This window comes from Poromitra crassiceps, assembly GCF_964638095.1.
Source record: "Poromitra crassiceps genome assembly, chromosome: 8".
Taxonomy (NCBI): domain Eukaryota; kingdom Metazoa; phylum Chordata; class Actinopteri; order Beryciformes; family Melamphaidae; genus Poromitra; species Poromitra crassiceps.
The window spans coordinates 42795693-42813700 of NC_139629.1; the positions used below are offsets into that span (position 1 = coordinate 42795693).

At 44.8% G+C, this 18008-nt stretch overlaps 1 protein-coding gene across 5 annotated transcripts in view; it reads left to right on the forward strand.

The window, feature by feature from the left end:
* The window catches only part of LOC310780830 (neural cell adhesion molecule L1-like protein), a 61457-nt gene that overhangs the window by 35138 nt on the left and 8311 nt on the right, over positions 1–18008 (forward strand). For 3 of the 5 annotated variants that reach the window (XM_083641329.1, XM_083641331.1, XM_083641330.1), the window contains 11 exons: positions 526–650; positions 919–1020; positions 2874–3071; positions 3451–3521; positions 3662–3884; positions 4614–4729; positions 5874–6078; positions 7457–7579; positions 10897–11079; positions 15475–15588; positions 16374–16553. In XM_083641329.1, coding sequence (XP_083497455.1) covers positions 526–650; positions 919–1020; positions 2874–3071; positions 3451–3521; positions 3662–3884; positions 4614–4729; positions 5874–6078; positions 7457–7579; positions 10897–11079; positions 15475–15588; positions 16374–16553 — 1640 coding nt within the window. The remainder of the gene's footprint in view (positions 1–525; positions 651–918; positions 1021–2873; positions 3072–3450; positions 3522–3661; positions 3885–4613; positions 4730–5873; positions 6079–7456; positions 7580–10896; positions 11080–15474; positions 15589–16373; positions 16554–18008) is intronic. The other 2 variants (XM_083641332.1, XM_083641333.1) reach the window with 2 other exon arrangements.

Below are 18008 nucleotides of genomic sequence, written 5' to 3' on the forward strand. Positions count from 1 at the left end.
CGATTGGCAGTGTTTGTGGGTGGGAAGCCAGTGGGGTATGTGTCCTGGTTTGCTGCACTAGCGCCTCCTCTGGTTTGTTCAGCAGGGAGAGGAACTGGGGGGGGGGGGATAATGCGCTACGTCCTGACGGTGTAACTCCTCGCTGTCAGGTGAAAAGAAGTGGCTGGGTGACTCCACATGTATCGGAGGAGGCATGTGAGAGTCTCTACACTACACCTTCCCCAGATCGGCAGAGGAGGTGGAGCAACGAATGCGGCCACTTACAGTAGGCAGGGGGAAATTGTACATTTTTCAAAAAAGAAAAAAGACTAAGATTAGCCTGAGAAAACAAACTTTCCATTGTGGCTTTAATTAGCGATGTCATGTTTGGTTGCATGAGTGATTGATGCCCAGCGAGATACCTACTGTAGCAAGATAAACTGACTGACTGACTGACTGACTGACTGACTGACTGACTGACTGATTGAATGACACCTAGTACAATCATAACCCAATGACTGTGCATCCATGTGCTTCCATGTTCAGATACTCTGTGGATGGAGGCAAGCTGCAGATCATGTATGTGAACCAGAGTGATCAGGGAGTGTACACATGTATTGCTAGAACCAGCCTAGATGAAGACACTGCCTCCGCCGTACTCACAGTGCTGGGTAAGATCATTCAGTACATAATAGTATATTCTTCATGTATTGATGACGCATACTATGTAGAAAAGAGAATATGATATAGTTATCATTCAAGTTATTATTCAAAAGAGGTTGCTGCATCATGGTTTAAATATCTGGTGAATCATGTAGATTAGGTTTTGTTCTAGTCTCTAGTTCATTACCATATTTAATTTCTCCAGATGTTTTGGGAATTGATTGACAGCAGCTAATGAGATTCTAATGTTTATATATGATGTGTTGTGTGTGGCAGACGTTCCTGATGCTCCAGAGGATTTGGAAATGTCTGAACACAAGAATCGGAGCGTCCGTCTGTCCTGGATACCTGGGAGTGACCACAACAGCATCGTAACAGGTGAGAGGGAGACGTGTATCAGCTGCATCATTGGTGTAGTGATCATTGTCTGTAGCGGAATACCACCAAAATGAAAGACATGGCCATCGACGTTAGGAGATCAGCATCATCCCCTTCCTCCCAGACCAAGGTCAAAGGTCAGGAAGTTGATTTCATTAGCCACTTCTTAACATGCAGTGGAATCCGTATTATAACCTGCTCCTAGCCGGTTGGCCTGCATGTTAAACAACAATTAGCCGGCCTACGCGCACTCCCGCGACTCCGTATCTTATCTACCTCGACCACCGGTATAAGATCCGCTTCAATGATGAGAGCTGCAAGTATCTTGGCACAATTATTGGCAAGAAACTTGGAGATGAACACTGCAGCAATCTGTAAGAAAGGCCAAAAAAAGACACTATTTCCTATGGAGACTTAATATATTTAATGTTGATCGTAAATTAATGGTGCTATTTAATAGATCCCTAATTGAATCAGTTTTAACCTTCCTACTAGGATCCTGGTATGGCAACCTGAATGTCCAAAACAAAACAAAAATGTCTGGGCAACATTGTTAAGGCAGCCAGCAAGATAATTGGCAAGCAGCAGCTCTCGTTGTCAAACATCTTTGATGGCCAGGTGCTTGACCCTCTCCCTTCAGGACAGAGGTACAGGTTTTCCCAGGGTAAAGTGCAATCGATTCAAATTAATGTTCCTTTGTCCCGAGTGGAATACGTATGCTCAACTTGCACAATAGGCTTGCACCGCTGCACTTTATCCTATCTTATCCTTTTTATTCAACCCATCTTTCTAGATTTTATTGTTGTGCTGTCATGTGTTGTTGTGTTACACTGTTATTGTGTGTACTGTCATTCTCTGTTCTCTGTCGCAAGACAAATCTCCTCCAATGGGACAATAAAGTACTGAACTGAACTGAACTGATCTTTCCCAAAGCAAAGCAAGTACACAGATGAATTCTGTAAAAGAAAACTGAAGAGTCTTTGGTAATACACTTTACTTGAGGGTGCAGTATGACGACTCATTAAAATAATTTATATCATGTGTCTTTTCTTGTGAAAGGCAGCGGTAACACATCGGTTTCACATTTGAGCGCTCACCAAGGAGGTTTTATAGCAGTACAAGTGCTAAATAGCCTCTTGTTCCCAGAAGAAATGGCTGCAGAGTTGCTAATGAAGTGTTGTGGATGACTCCAGTTGGGAAGAGTGTCTTAAACTTTTGCTTCAAAAAAGGACTTGCTTATTTCTGGAACTTATTAACATAAGTTTAAGCCTCTTTTAGTCTTTTAATGTCCATCAGGTGTAATTATGTTATCTACTGTTATGAGGAGAGATTAGATTGGAAATGTAATTTTTGCCATGAAATGTGCCAAAAAGATACAGTATGTAATAGCCTATACAGTAACATGTCATGTAAATTCTTATGTAAGTAATAGCCTATAACATGTCATGTAAAATCTTAAGCTCTGCCAAGTGAAAGCTTTTATATTCTGAAACTGGTAGGCTATAGATAACATACTTATACCATTCAAGGAGCATTAAGTAATCTATGACTTTTATTAACCTCTATCTGTGACCAAGGAAGTGCAACATTGACATGCCTCTGGCGCAGCTTACAGTGGCCTCCAATTTACATAAAATGGAAAAATTGTATTCTAGCACCTCCTGAGTTTGGCAGGTGAGGTTTATTACAGAGGCTGGATTCAGCTTGAACTAACATGTCTTCAAGAGAAAATACAGAATTCACATGTGTTATATTTATTTCCATGATGTTAATCAGGGATTGGCCTTTCAATTTCAAATGATGACATGAATGTGTCATGGTGTGATGATGTGTTTGTTTCTCCATGAGCGCAGAGTTCATGGTGCAGTACGAGGAGGACCAATGGGAGGAAGGCAGGTGGAGGGATCTCCTTAAAGTCCCCGGTAACCAGGCAACAGCTCAGCTGACACTACAGGGACACCTCAACTACCAATTCAGAGTGTATGCTGTCAATGCCGTCGGACCTGGGCCCCCCAGTGAGCCTACGGAGAGATACCGAACCTCCCCTGCAGGTGCCGCTCACTCCCTTTCATGAACATGTTCTGCCGTGGTAATCTGTCTATTGTAAAAGCAAGCATGTTAGGTTTTCATGGAGAGGCCAGCGTTTGCCCCGTGACTTTGTACCAGTACGGGGTGTGGATATTCCTGGGCCTCACGAGAGCTTTAAATGTACTCACTGTATTAGTTCCAGCACTGGCTAAACCCTGGCTCTTATGAATATGTGCAATATGAAATAGGGACGCTAAACTGGCAAATATTCTGCTTTGGCTGAGCAATAATATTAATATGAACACATTTTAGCAGCAAAGGAAACACCTCCATTTTATATAAACATGTTATTTTCTTTGGTAATACAATCATCATCATACGATTATATAAATCTCTCCAAAGCTCCTGATAGAAACCCAGAAAACATCAAAGTCCAGGGCCATCTGCCTCATCGCATGGACATTAACTGGGAGGTAAGAGAGTTTCTCATGAGTAGCATCTCTATCTTGAAGATCAAACACTAGACTTTTTATTCCTCAGATGTATAAGTCATTCCACCTCCTCCTGTAGCAACTGCTGCCTACTGAACATGTCATTACACCTCCTACTGTAGCCACTGCTGCCTACTGAACACAACGGCCCAGGCTTGGAGTACAAGGTGAGCTACAGGAGGCTTGGGGTGGACGATGTCTGGAAGGAGTACCTGGTAAAAAGACATTTGTTTGTGGTGAAGAACACGCCCACTTTTGTCCCGTACGAGATCAAGATTCAGAGCCGGAACAGCCACGGTTGGGGACCAGAACCTACAATTGTCACAGGTTACCCCGGGGAAGACGGTGAGTTACAGATCCTACTGTCATACTATTCCCTGTATGTGTTTCATTTCTGAATTTCAATGAGAATGTCAGTGTTTGATATGTTTATATTCAACTCACTCCGTTTCTTTGAACATGCCCTGAAGCTGTGAAGAACACATGTAGCCTTTGCTTGGTTTGTGAATTGTGAATCTCTTGTTATTGTATTCTACCTTGTCTTCAGTTGTCTTTTGGCAAAATGTGTCAGGTTAAGTTCTTTCATTTTTTTCCTTCCTTCTTTCTGCCCATGGCCTTAACCCCATGCAGGTGTGCAGTAGTGACTTTTTCCTCTTTTCTGGAAAAACAAAACAAAATGACTTTAGCTAAATCCAGCAGGGGGCAGATAACCTCTGTAGAGCAGAGAGATGTCAAATTGAAACTCCTATCTCAGAAGCTGTGTGAGATATAACAGATTGTGACATACTGTATGCTGTAGGCCTACTATGGCACAATGGCTCCTCCTGCTGTGCTGCTGTTACACCCTTTCCCACGACCAGTATAGAAAGAAATCAGAAAATATTATCCACTTTTTATTTTTTGCACTTTGAGCACTGTTTTGACCTCACAAATGTCTTAATTTAAAGATACATTATTTTTGCATTGGTCTCAGCATTATTGGGGCTTTTTCTTTAATCTCAGAGATATTGGTGTGCGACTGCAGGTATCTCCACTGCTGACTTCTCAAGTTGATATGAGTGACCTGTGCTCTAGTCCCCACTGCAGCACCACGTGACGTAGCGGTGGAGGTGATCAATGCCACTGTCTTGAGAGTCAGCTGGACCCAGGTTCCCCCCGCCACCGTGCGAGGTCATCTAGGGGGCTACAATGTGAGTCCACAACGCCCGGAGGCTACACTGACATCTCTCAGCAGCAAGCAGGCAGAAAGAATCACGTCGGTTGAGTTTAATCTCGAACCAAAGAACCTCCATTTTTCTGGAGTACGTTAGCTAACTGGCATCCTCGAATGACAAAGAGGACACTAAAAATATAAATACAAACTATAAATGGCAATGAATACTTTTTTATCATTCATTCATGACCTTGGCATTCGTAATCTTGGTTAGCAGGCCTACAATAGATGCCTCTAGGCTAGTTTGAACTTGGAAGGTCAGTTAGGCTAACAAGCTAACAGATACAGTAATAACTCACAGTATGGCTAGAATGCTTTTCCCCCCACTTGGTAGTAACAGAGCTAGGCTTCAAACGATTAGCTCCTCTCTTACCCCTTGTTTTTTTCATTCACTGGGTTTCTGTCTAACATTAGCGACACATAACCAGCTATATCTTTTTTACAAAATACCTGCCTCATTACAGGTGAGTGCAGGCATTAATTACTCCCCCCTCCAACAAACTCCATCTTTCTCTCACTCTCTCTCTCTCTCTCTCATCTATTCACACTTCAATCATGAGAGACTAGTAGAAAGAGTAACAAGCTTTAATGATACAACAAATTAGTTTTAGCATATGGCTCCCATGATATGATGACGCTCTCCTGAGATGATGAGAGGGCGTCGTCAGTGAAGAATAGCATAGGAAATCCCCCATAGGGAATTCTTCAGGAGTCATGACGATGGTGGTGGTCAGGGGAGGAGGTGGGGCGAAAACAACTGCTTCAGCGATGATCAGCAACTGAGAATGACACATGGCACATACACGGCACATAGCAAACAGAGTAAAACATCATGGACTCTGATATACTATGCTGATTAGGTGATTAGGATCAGCTGGAAAGGAATAGCTTGGGCTGATTGGTTATTGCCACGCAGCGTGGTAAACTGAATGGATAAGGAGACAGCATCAATGAAAAGGGGGCGAGCCAAACAATGAATGGGTTAATACAACCTCAAAGAAAGGGGGCGTGCACTGTGATATGACCTGGACTGGGCGTTAGCTGTTAAGTAGTCTTCATTATTGAAAATAGTCCAAGACATTATTTGTCTTTCTCATGATTTCCTCCCCTTCCTCTCTCAGGTGCACTGGTTGCGTAAACGGAGTCTGCTGAATCCCGGCAAGGTTCCAGAGGAGCGCCGTTCCCTGTCCTTCCCTGGGAACAGGAGTCATGCCATGGTGCCCGGCCTCAAGCCCTTCTCCGAGTACAGACTCACCGTCAACGTCTTCAACAAGAAGGGCAACGGGCCCAGCACTGACCCGCTCACCGTACACACACCGGAGGGAGGTGAGGTGTTGGGGATAGCACAGGCTGCAGGCATATACTACTACAGTATTACATATGAGCTCTTCTCGTGCCCACATGGAAACTTGTACAGTACAGACAAACATAAAGCACACCCTGAAAAGCTTGCAGATAAAAACAACAACAGCAACATGCCATGTGATAATTAATCGCTAATAGGGAAATCCATCCATTAAATCAGCCTCCAGCAAAGCTCAGCTCAGAAAAAAAAATATTTCCATGAAACACAAAGTAGGTTTGGCCTCAAGAACAGGAGAGAAAGAGGAAGTCATTAAAGGTAGCCTAGTCAGATGTGTCTTATAACAATGGAAAGGTAGAATTGACTGGAGCACACGAAATCACTGGCAAACAAATTTAATAAGGTTTCGACGCAAGCAGCGTCTTCTTCAGAGTCAAAACCTACCTACCTATCTACCTTTCCAGTATTCTGTCCTCGTCTGAGAGCACCGACCTCCCTTTGTGGAGGGGCTGTAGCGAGATTCCTTCTACAGTGTCTTATAGCAGGTATGCACAGCACAGTTTTCAGTGTTGCAGCTTGGTGAAAGAAACAAAAGCTGAAAGTAACCAAATCCTTATATGGTCACATCATTATTCATCCTCTCTCTGTGATGACAGAGAGGATGCACTTCTCCCACTAGGAAATACTCACTTTCTCTTACGACGACTGGCTAGCTAACCCATCTTGTCTTGCTGTTTTTGTTAATTAGAGCATCTCAAAAATATTTCATATTTATTTCTTATCGGGCGTCCGGGTAACCTGACACTGACAGATGGGGGCGGTATTGTTTTCACAAACCGATCTCGCGAGAGAATCCAGCTGGCTTGCAAGGTTAGCATCCGGGGTAATGCGGCGTTAGATTCCTTGCCTGCCAACAGGAGGGTTGCAGCCGTGTCTGTGGCTGGGAAGCCAGATTAAGGGTTTGTGTCCTGGTCGCTGCACTAGTGCCTCTTCTGGTCGGTCGGGGCGCCTGTTCGGTGGGGAGGGGAACTGGGGGGAAATAGAATAGCATGATCCTTCCATGCACTATGTCCTGCCAATGAAACGCCTCGCTGTCAGGTGAAAAGAGGCGGCTGGTGACTACACATGTATCGGTGGAAGACGGGGTGCGGTAACGAGTCACGACAGCCTAGGGTCAGGAATAGGGAATTGGCCAAGTACAATTGACCCTTCTTAGAACCGCCCCTCAGACAGAAGGTAGGAGTTTAGAGTGTGGCAGTCAAACGTTACGTTACGTTACGTTGCGTTACGTTGCGTTGCGTTACGTTACGTTACGTTACGTTATGTTATGTTAAATGAACAACAAACTATACGAACTATGTGAAAATGGCGACAGATGCTTTAACTTTGTTATTTTCGCAGTTCCTCAACAAGTACCCATTCTGACCGCATCCAACGCCCAGAGAGACTCCGTCTCGCTTGTATGGGGCCCTCCCATTGAGGCAAATGGCATCCTCACTGGTTATCTGCTGCAATACCAAACCGGTATGTACACACACACACACACACACACACACACTGATAATCATTATTATGAATCATTAATCATTAACATGAATTAATCAGTGACTTCACAGCTTAAGCCTTCGGGCCTGGTTCATTCATTCATGTATTTCTCATTGCTGTAGCATAATGCTCTGCTTATTGACTGAGTGTAAGCAGAAGTTGCAGTGTCATTGTTAGTGTCCAGTACCGGTCAAATGTTTGGACACACCTCAGCTTTCTTTATTTTTGACTATTTTCCACATTTTAGAATAACAGTAAAGACATCACAACGATGAAATAACACAAATGGATGGAATGGAATTATGCAGTGACCGAAAAACTTAGTTCTTTCTCAGCACAATCCATGCTAATCCAAAAGGGTTCATTGTGTCTATTGTAACTTAGAATTGAGAATTTCTTATATATCAGACACAGACTTGTCATTCCTACCTGACATGTTTTGACGGTAACACTTCCGTCTTCATCAGAGGCGTCACTAGATGGTGTGTGACGTGTCTTAACAGCTGATTGTTTACTGAGGCGTGGTCGTCCTGTCAGATTTGACAGACAAAAAGACAGACACGAGCAATAAAAGAACGTCTACAAGAGAACCTCAAATCAGCTACCACGGACCATTGCAAAAGAGAGAATCATGGACTGGGATAAGGCTAAAGTCATCCGCACCGAAAACAACAGACATCAACGCTGGATTATGGAGGCAGTGGAGATTAGAAAGCGAGCCCAGAAGACGATGAACCAGGACGAGGGGGCTTTCATGCTTTCCAACACCTGGAGCGCCGTTCTCAAACAGCCAACTGACAGCAGGGGGCGTGGTCATCCTGTCAAATCTGACAGGACGACCACGCCTCAGTAAACAATCAGCTGTTAAGACACGTCACACACCATCTAGTGACGCCTCTGATGAAGACGGAAGTGTTACCGTCGAAACATGTCAGGCAGGAATGTCTGTGTCTGATATATAAGAAATTCTCAATACTATTCTACAATCCATGCTGTTCCTCATACAGTATAGCTCTGGAAAGTTGGCCAAAAACACATGCAAGGTTCCTGTATATGTACAAGCTGACTGGGGCTCACTAACATTTCATCCACAGTGCACACAAAGTAGAGAAAAAAAAAGGTTAGTATCCCTTTAAGCATGAGCCTTTAGATCAAAATGGCTTGAAGATCAAGAAAAACATAATTTAGTACATTCAGTCAGATGTGTCCAAACTTTTGACTGGTAGTGTAACTGTAGGGCAGGTGAGCATAGATCATATCAGAGCTGGTGGAGGTGTTATGGACGGAGTGGTCATTCATTTCATGAGCCTAAATCAATGAAACGTTTGATGCAAGATGGCCACTTGACATACTGCATGCCACGCTCTTTCACCTAAACCCCTCTCCTCTACCATCCAAATCAGATTTCTGCATAGGCTTTCACCATCAAAATACAAGGGATAGTTACATCAGATGCTGTGTATTCATAGTATTCTGCTACATCACCACATCTTGATAGCAAAATAACAGGTGGTTATAATAAATTAACAGGATTATAATCAAATGACAGCAAAAGCCAGTGAGCTGTGTTACAGATGTTATGATAAAGCACCACATTTAAGAAATGTCATGGGAATACTATATGCCTTGTGTACCTACAGTAATATAGAACTACACACTTACTGCATGGCACCATACAGTGTCAATGTTAGCATAATTGTTAAATAAAAAATCTTTTGCACCTACACATTACTTCATCACTGCACAGTAATAAACTCGTGATTAGCGATTCAATTAATGACTTTGAGGCTGTGCATTTTGTCACAGTAGATATTGTATCTAAACAGACACTAGGTGGCACTGTTCAATTCTGAAAGCTCCTCTCTCCAGTCCGCCAGAGCTGAACTGGTGGGTCTCAATGCTGGTCGTTGGGGGGCCCAGAGTGCTGCTTGTCTTCCATCTTTTCAGCTAGTCAGATGCATTCATCTAGGTGTCCTAAGTGTAACGCATTATTTGGTTGGAATAAAAACAAGGAGGATCTTGGACTGAGAAGCACAGTGCTTTAGTTTTGATCCTTCAACTGTTGTGTTTCTTACCATCTCTTGTATCCTACCGTATCTTCTTGGACTGCAGACTCTCTTCCAAAAGAAATAATCACACGAGGCATTATGTCTTTGAAACTCTTCCACGTTTTGTTTTTGCCACTCATCTCTAAAAAGTTGTTCTTCTTACAAACCCCCTCTTATGCAGAGAGCAGTTAGGTGACGTGACAGAGGGGGTTGTGATGACGTGGTTCACGCTGTTTCCATAGCCTCTGCGCTTGTTGTTGGCTGACATTTCTGCGGTCTTTTGTGTGAAATGTGACGGGAGAGACGTGCTGCCGCCTCCACCAGCACCCACAGAGTCTGGCCAGCTCCTCAATAGTCTTTCCCTCTCTGCTTCTTCTCCCAAGTCAGATGTCAGACTTTTCACAGATATGCCCATACAACCCTGTCTGTGGGAGTTGGGAGATTTTACAACAGTGTTGCTTCACCGTAAAATACAAGCATATATTTACAGAGAGATGAAGGCCTGATGTGACCTTTAACAGAATTCCGTCTGTGAAATTCTGTTTGCAGTTAATTCTATAAATAAAATATGACGTATTCTATGCTCTACTGATTATGTAGCGTGCACATCCAACATCCAAGTGAGGTAACTGCTATACAGTATATTCGTCATGAACAAAACATCAATGCTGTACGCTACAAACACCCTGCACTGCACACGCACTGCACACACACTGCGTTAAGCAAACAGTTCTCAGGCTTTGCACCTGCTACTAAACATGGGATCAATGCGAGGGGCTCCAGTAGAAACGTGTTGCTTTGAACAGAGTGCACATGCTATGATCTATAATGCATGTTTGGTCTTACATTATGCTGTTTGTGATTTCTACTTTTCCTTCTGCCTCCTCTTTCTCTTATCTCTTTTTTTTTTTGCTTTTCATCTTCTTCCTCGCTAACCCCTTGACACTTGTTTACAATCTCCTCCTCTCTTTGGTATCTCTTTAATCTCCTCTCTAGGCCCCCCCTTCATAACTCCTCCTCAGCTCACCTGTCATGACATGTGTCCGCGAGATTCACTTTCCGCATGAGCTAGCATGACATCTCGTCTTTCCCCCTCACGCCACCATTGACCCTCATTATATTTGCGCTGCCATTAGCATGCGACATGAGCTACACCAACCAAAACAACAGTCTGCACTCTCATGACCTGTGCAGGCTCACTCACGCCACATGAGCTGACATGACACGTCTCTCCGTCCTCCTCCATAGTTAATGAGACCACACGGGAGGTGGGCCACTACCGGGAGGTGAACGTCAGCGGGGCCGACACCACCCAGTGGCGGCTCCGGGGCTTAGAGGAGGGAAGCCTCTACCGCTTCCACCTCAGCGCCTGCACCCGGGTGGGCTGTGGGCCTCCGCTGGCCCAGGAGAGCAGCACCCATGACCCAGAAGGTGAGTGGTTGAAATTCTGGCCACTTGGGGTCCAGGGTTGGGAGTGAATTCAGGAACCAAACAGAATTGGAATTTAATTAGAATTTTAGGATGTTGAAATTAGTTCAATAAAATTCTGTTAAATCCCCCCCCCCCCGCCCCCTTCATGAGTCATGACATATCTGATATTACACATAGCTTTAATAATTTTCAGGTGCTACTTGTGTAGCATGCAGCGATAATACATACAGTATATTATGACTCAATGTATTTGATTTGTTTAACGGTCTTTTATTCAATTCATGAATGTTGAATTATAATGTTTGCAAACAAGAAAACGCATGTCGTACACTCAAGCTCTCTTAGAAGTAGAATTCAGTGGAATTCAATTCGGTTTCCTCTCATTCCATTTCAATTCCAATGATGTGTCCATAGAGCTGGACACAATTCAATTGTTCAGTTCATGAATGTCCTGAAAGCAGCTGGGTCCCTGGCAGAAGGCCGGGGCGGAGTTGTTGTTGGTGAGATGCAGGTCATGTTGATTTCAGTTTTGGCAGTCTCCACAGGACGAACAAAGCATCGTTTCCCTGCAGACATGGTCAATGCATAGCAATAACTCAGACAAAGTGGAAATCTTTAAGCTAATCATTTCATCATACTCAATACTGTACATGGAGATGAGTGGTAGACTTTCATGGTTGTTGAAAATGTCTAGGAAACTGCATGAAATCATATCTCACTGCATTATTTTTGCACGCAACAAATACAAAAGGTGTAAAAAATAGCTGCATGCAAACATTTTCCTTCTGTGTTTCGATCAAATGTAACTCTGTACATCTTGTCGGCGGTTGTCCAGCCTGAGAGCCATTAGATGTATTGTTAGTGAACATGGTTGTGGTGTGGAGATAGCATGGTCCCATTATGAAGCTCTAGCCTCAGGACATGTTAGTCACAATGCAGCCCAGTGGAGTTATGGGTGCCAGCAGCACAGAGCAGGAGCAGCACAGGGTTTGGAGACGTTAATGGAGACTGATGGAGTGACAGTGGGAGGAAATGAATGCATGCAAGCTAGTGGGCTCAGGTCAGCGGAGAGATGGAGATGGAGGTTTAAACAGGTGTACCTTTCCAGAAGTTAATTGAATATTATTTTTGGAGGCCCGTCACCTTTGTGACGGAATGAGTTCATGCTTAATTAGCTTGTAATGCTTAATGCTCAAGCTACATTTAATAGTTTTCCTGCATAGAAGACGTCAACTCGTCTTACAACAACAACAGTGGAAAATTACTGGAAAGTCGCGGTGCAAGTTGCTATTTAGACTGTAAACAGTGGAGCACGAACGCGGAAAAGGAAGTGACGGTGGCAGGAGAGGCGCGCTGCACAGGAAGCGGGGGAAAACGGTAGTGCTGTTTCAAAGAAAAATAGACTCTGGGTTCCCAGATTGATAGTTTTCTGACTGGAAAAGTTAGTCTCGACAAATTAGGCCAGAACAAATAACTGCCATAGACTTGTCGGCGTGCGTGTGTGTGTGTGTGTGTGTGTGTGTGTGTGTGTGTGTGTGTGTGTGTGTGTGTGTGTGTGTGTGTGTGTGTGTGTGTGTGTGTGTGTGTGTGTGTGTGTGTGTGTGTGTGTGTGTGTGTGTGTGTGTGTGTGTGTGTGTGTGTGTGTGTGTGTGTGTGTGTGTGTGTGTGTGTTTCGGGGGGGGGAGAGAGACACTGGAAGAACATCTGTGAGAATGCGGAGTAGGAAAGACAGAGAGAACAGCTAACAGCCATAGCAGAACAGTGTGGCAGAGACAGAAAACCCATCTATTTTCCTGCAGCAGGTCTCCTGAGAACACAAAGCAGCAGAGATAAAGCGCGTTGCAAACTAGACAAAAGGCATCAAGGAACATACAGTATACCTCTAAAAAATAACCAGCTACTCCAGAGATTCAATGATTGAATCTCTGATAGAGCATGTGGTGGAACGCCCAAATTGTTGCTCCCAACTTATTTGCACTTGGCTTGAACTTAAAGTTGAGCTAGCAACATAATATTCAAGAGCTGGTTGCACCCTCATTGCAATCAGTAGGGAAGAGGCTGCAGCTGCCTAGAACAGTGGTGATTATTTTTAATACAAAGCTAGTTAGGGCCACAAGAAATGTTCACACAAGAAAAAAGTGAGATGAAATGAGAATTGCCAGAATAAAAACAACAACAACAACAACATCAACGACAACAACAATGCAAATTTCCAAAGACAATTTGTCATACCAACAATACAGGGTCACACGACAGCAAAGATGTGTCCACATCAGTAACCAGTAATGTAATGAACTAATACCATATCGATTCACCAATGAAGAAGTTCAAGTAAGTTTTTGGTGAATCTGCTCCCAAATGTTTTCTACTTTGTCTTCATGTGGTAAAGTGCTAAACAGGTGTTAAATAATTAATATGATGCATGGCGACTACTATTAGCTATGGCAGGAGGACTCAGTTTGAGCTAATCAGCGAGCTATTGGGTTCAAGGAGAACTCTGAGCAGCAGGCACACAGACACATCTCACACACAAAGCAAAGGAAGCAGTTGCAGGCTGTACTGTGATGGTGAAAAACACCATACACATGCTAATTATTAGAAATTGAGCGCACCTTTCTAGCGTCCCTCGCTGGGTCGCCCACTTAACTGGCAGCGCTCATTTGTACCGCGCCTCGGTGCCGCGTCTGTGTGCCGACAGCCCACAAGCAGAACCAGCTGAGCGAGGCGGCGTGCAGCGTGTCGGTGGACCGACTGGACCTCCTGCACGGCTCCAGCGTGGTGGGCTCCGGCCCTAACCCTAACCCCTAACCCCTAACCCATAACCCTAACGGGCTGTCGGCATTGTGGGCTGTCAGCACTGCGGGTGGTCGGCATAGCGAGCGGACCCCCCCTCCCCCCCCCCGTGCCTCGTTGGTTTGCCCTCGAGGTCTCGTCCGCTCCGCAGGCTCGCAGAAGCAACTCGGCTTCACGCAGTTGAGCAATTGTGCGCCCGCGCCACCGCCGTCCGACCTATTATAATAGTAGGATGTAAAACAAAACTTCTCCAAAACGCCACTAACGAATTGTTTGTTCATGCAGGCGTCTGCATGTGATTTGATGTGGTTGTGAGCATGCTGTGTGCCGTGCATATGTGTGTGTGTGTGTGTGTGTGTGTGTGTGTGTGTGTGTGTGTGTGTGTGTGAGACAGTGTGTCTGTATATGTCATGTGTGGGCAATAATGCAAGCCTACACAATGTGTGTGTATGTGCATGTGTGGTCTATAAACCTTAAAGCTGGCTTTCCATATTTCTGTAATCTTCTGCTGTATTTCAATTCCTTTTTGCCCCTCTGAAGATTTGTCCCTGACTCCAGCTGTGTCCCCTGCTCAGAGCAGTATGTATCTCCATGTGCATCATCTAGTGCTACAGATTAGCCAGTATTGATGTAGCAAGTAGCTAGTCGTAGTGCTGCTGTGTTTCATGTATACTAGGTCCTAAGTGCAGTGTTGGGGTGAATTACATTTTAATTCTAACAATAGAATGATATTTTTCCCCCAGATTCAAATTGTAATATTTCTGTCTGGGGGGAAACGTCTGGATACACTGGATTTATTCAAAAGTGTCTATTGTTAGTGAATTTCAGTTTGAATCCCCAAATTCACTATGTAGACTCCACCCCTTGCAACAGTAAGTTACTGTTAGATGCACTGCACTTGCACAGGTGCTGTCGTTAATACAGTCTTACCTTGTTAGAGTTCTAATAATATAACCGTCACAATATTAAAATAGCGCTTGCTTGTTGCAAATGTCGACTATTAGTTTTGACAGTGTGGTGGTGGCAGCAGCCTTAACGTCTGAGGCTTCTCTTTCATTCCAGGCTACAACTGCTCTCTCTCCTTTCCCAGCTCTTTCCTGGGCAATGCCACTCAGCCTGCTTTAGGTATAGCACACACACTCACTCACTCACTCACTCACTCACACAGCCGGTGATACCATTCTGAAACCTATCAATCTATTCTGATGCCCGCACGTGGTGAGGTGCGTCTGAAACCTATCAATCTGTTCTGATGCCCGCACGTGGCGAGGTGGAGGTGCGTCAAGAAATGCCCGCTTGACTTGCACGAGAGTGAAGCCTAGATGGCACTCACACACCCACCCAGCATCTTGATATCTACCCTCCTCTCTCTATGAGCCAAATCCCACTTCACTCAATGAAGTCAGGGGGTCCGCGTTGTCTTTTGAACTGTCGTCTTGAAAGCTTTCTGCTCGCTGCACTCTTCTTCTCGGGCTGTGGGGAATCCTATTTGCCTCTGCTAATCCTCTTTTCTTGCCATCTCTCTCTCTCTCTCTCTCTCTCTGTCTGTTTTTCCTGTCCTCCCTCCCTTCCTCTCCTCTCCATTTCTTCTCTCTTCATCAGTTCCAGCCCTGTTGAACATAAGCTCTTACGTGAGTGACACCTTTGCCAATATCAGCTGGACTGCCAGAGAGGAGGAACAGCACTCGCAGCTATATGTGGCTTATATGAATAACCGTAAGCTACTTCCCCCCGCCCCCGCCCCCGCCTTTCTTAGCATTCATAGTAACTTTAACAGAGATATCATGCTTAAGTGCCATTGGGAAGGGTTTATGCTAATCGTGTACATCAGCTGACGTCTGCATGGCTATTTCCGTTATTTCCATTTGGTATTGCCTCCTTTCTAGGTTTCAGATTTCTATCTTCTTTACAGCATGAACGCTAACGCTTGCTGATTGTGCACCTCTCTTATGCTCTGCTGTGTGTAGGTGATGGTAACTGGCGGATTTCAGAAGCTGTAAACACTTCTCAGAGTTTCCACATGATTAACGGGCTCAACCCGGGGACGGTGTACACAGTGCGCCTCATGGCCAAGAGGCTGCTCGATAACGCTAGCATATTCGAGGACGTTATCCAGACCCGGGTCAAAGGTGAGACGGGAGAACGGTGTTTTGCGGGTCGGTAGAGTTGAGTGATCTTTAAGCTACAACTCGACCCAAAACAGCGTAGCATTGACGAGACGACATCGACTGTGGTGAAATGTTTGCTTTCGTTTATTTTTCTTCTATTGTGTAAATTTGTTTGCTTCCTGTATACTATTCTTTCAGAAGCCATGCATTCTTATAGCTAAAGGGGGAAAGTGAGTCGAATACGATAGGGGAATATCTTCTCAAACTTGAATCTATGTTGTTTTTCAGTTTTCAGTCAACAAAGATGAACTTATATGAGGAGCGCTTCAGGGTCTTGTCATGTGTGAAGTTGAGGCTCTAGCTCAGTTTCTTCCTGGCTGTATTTGTCTGTAGGGGCGAGCAGCCGGCTGAACAGCATGTCAAACCAAGGCTGGCTGATTGGGACCATGTGTGCCGTGGCACTCCTCACCCTCATCGTGCTCATCGCCTGCTTCGTGCAGAGAAACAAAGGTGGCAAATATGCAGGTACGCCACCGCCGACCCAGCGACAAGACATGTTCTCCATGGATCAAGGTCAGTCAGTCATTGACCAGGGTTGGGGCCCCATGCCTTTTACACTACAGGAAGTGAACCCACACTTCAATTCATGAATTGTAGATGGAGATGATATCAACATGAGTCAATCTGATCTGGCGGTACGAAAACCTCCCATGTGTTTGTTTTGGAAAGGTTTAAAACAGCTTAGAACACGGCTCTCTCGAATACTCGATTCTGATTGGTCAATCAACAATATTCACCGGTCATTATTTCTCGACAACCGACCGCTGCTCTGCCACACCTGGATTAATCAGTTGGTAAGAGCATTTTGTCCGCAGACGCTACTAATTAGGCCAACCAGTTGCAGCTGTGGTGTCTTGTGTGCCAATTACGAATGAAACCGCTTTGTGTTGAAAACGCTATTAAAAAATCTATTTGAATAATTATTTTTGTCAGATTATTGAATGATTTAGTTGTAGGCCGTGTTCTAAGCGGGATAATGTATACTGAGCCGGTGATTACTGGAAATAATGACCTTCAGGTGAATATTAAGCCCTCCGCTGCGCGTCGGGCTAAATCATTCACCTGTCGGTCATTATTTCCACAGTAATCACCGGCTCAGTATACATTATCCCTTACATCACCAACTACTGGCTCATGATGTGATTTGGGGTTTGCCTCCTGAAAGAGTGAAAGTGGATTGGGTCTCAACCCTGACCCGCAAGCTGCTTGGAAATGCTTCCTGCATGCATATACAGTGGGCTTTGTGCATGCATATAGGACGCCTGTGCATGATGCCAACCAGTCAAACATCATGAAACGCCGACATCATGAAATAAACAGTGAGCTGCTGGTAGATAGTGGGGGGCTTTACATTTTGCCCTAGTTTCCCTGCATGTGAACATCATTTATATACAGTCCTCCGTGCTATATGCTCGGCACCTCTGATTGCACGGCTCGTCAAGCCAGACAAGTGGGAATCAGCTGACTTTGTTCCACCCCTCTCCTCCACTCATCACCTCCACCCCCTCTCCACCCAGCACCTACACAGGCCCCTGGCTCTCTTCCCCTCTGTACCTTTGTGCTGCCTCGTATCAGAGCCGAATTCACACTCACAATGGTACCTACCTGCCGAGCGTCTCCTCCCTCGGTTTCTTTCCACTCAAGCCGCCTTTCTCTTCTTCTGCTGCACCGCTCTCCACTTCTTTGCCTGCAGTCGCTTTTGACATGAAACGCTGAATATTTCATCACCCTGTTGGATACCCCCCCCCCCTCCCTTCCCCCCCCCCCCCTTACCCATCAGACTCTTTTCATGAAAACCCTCTTTTGTCTCTCTCCAAAGCAACTGGTCTTTTTTAAAGCATATTTACACAAAAAGCTGCGGGGTAGCAGACAGTGTTTACACAGGCATATTTAGGAGTTCTCAATAGCTCTTTTGGCCTTTGAATGACATTTCCATTTGAACTGCAGTACTATTTACTACACTTACAG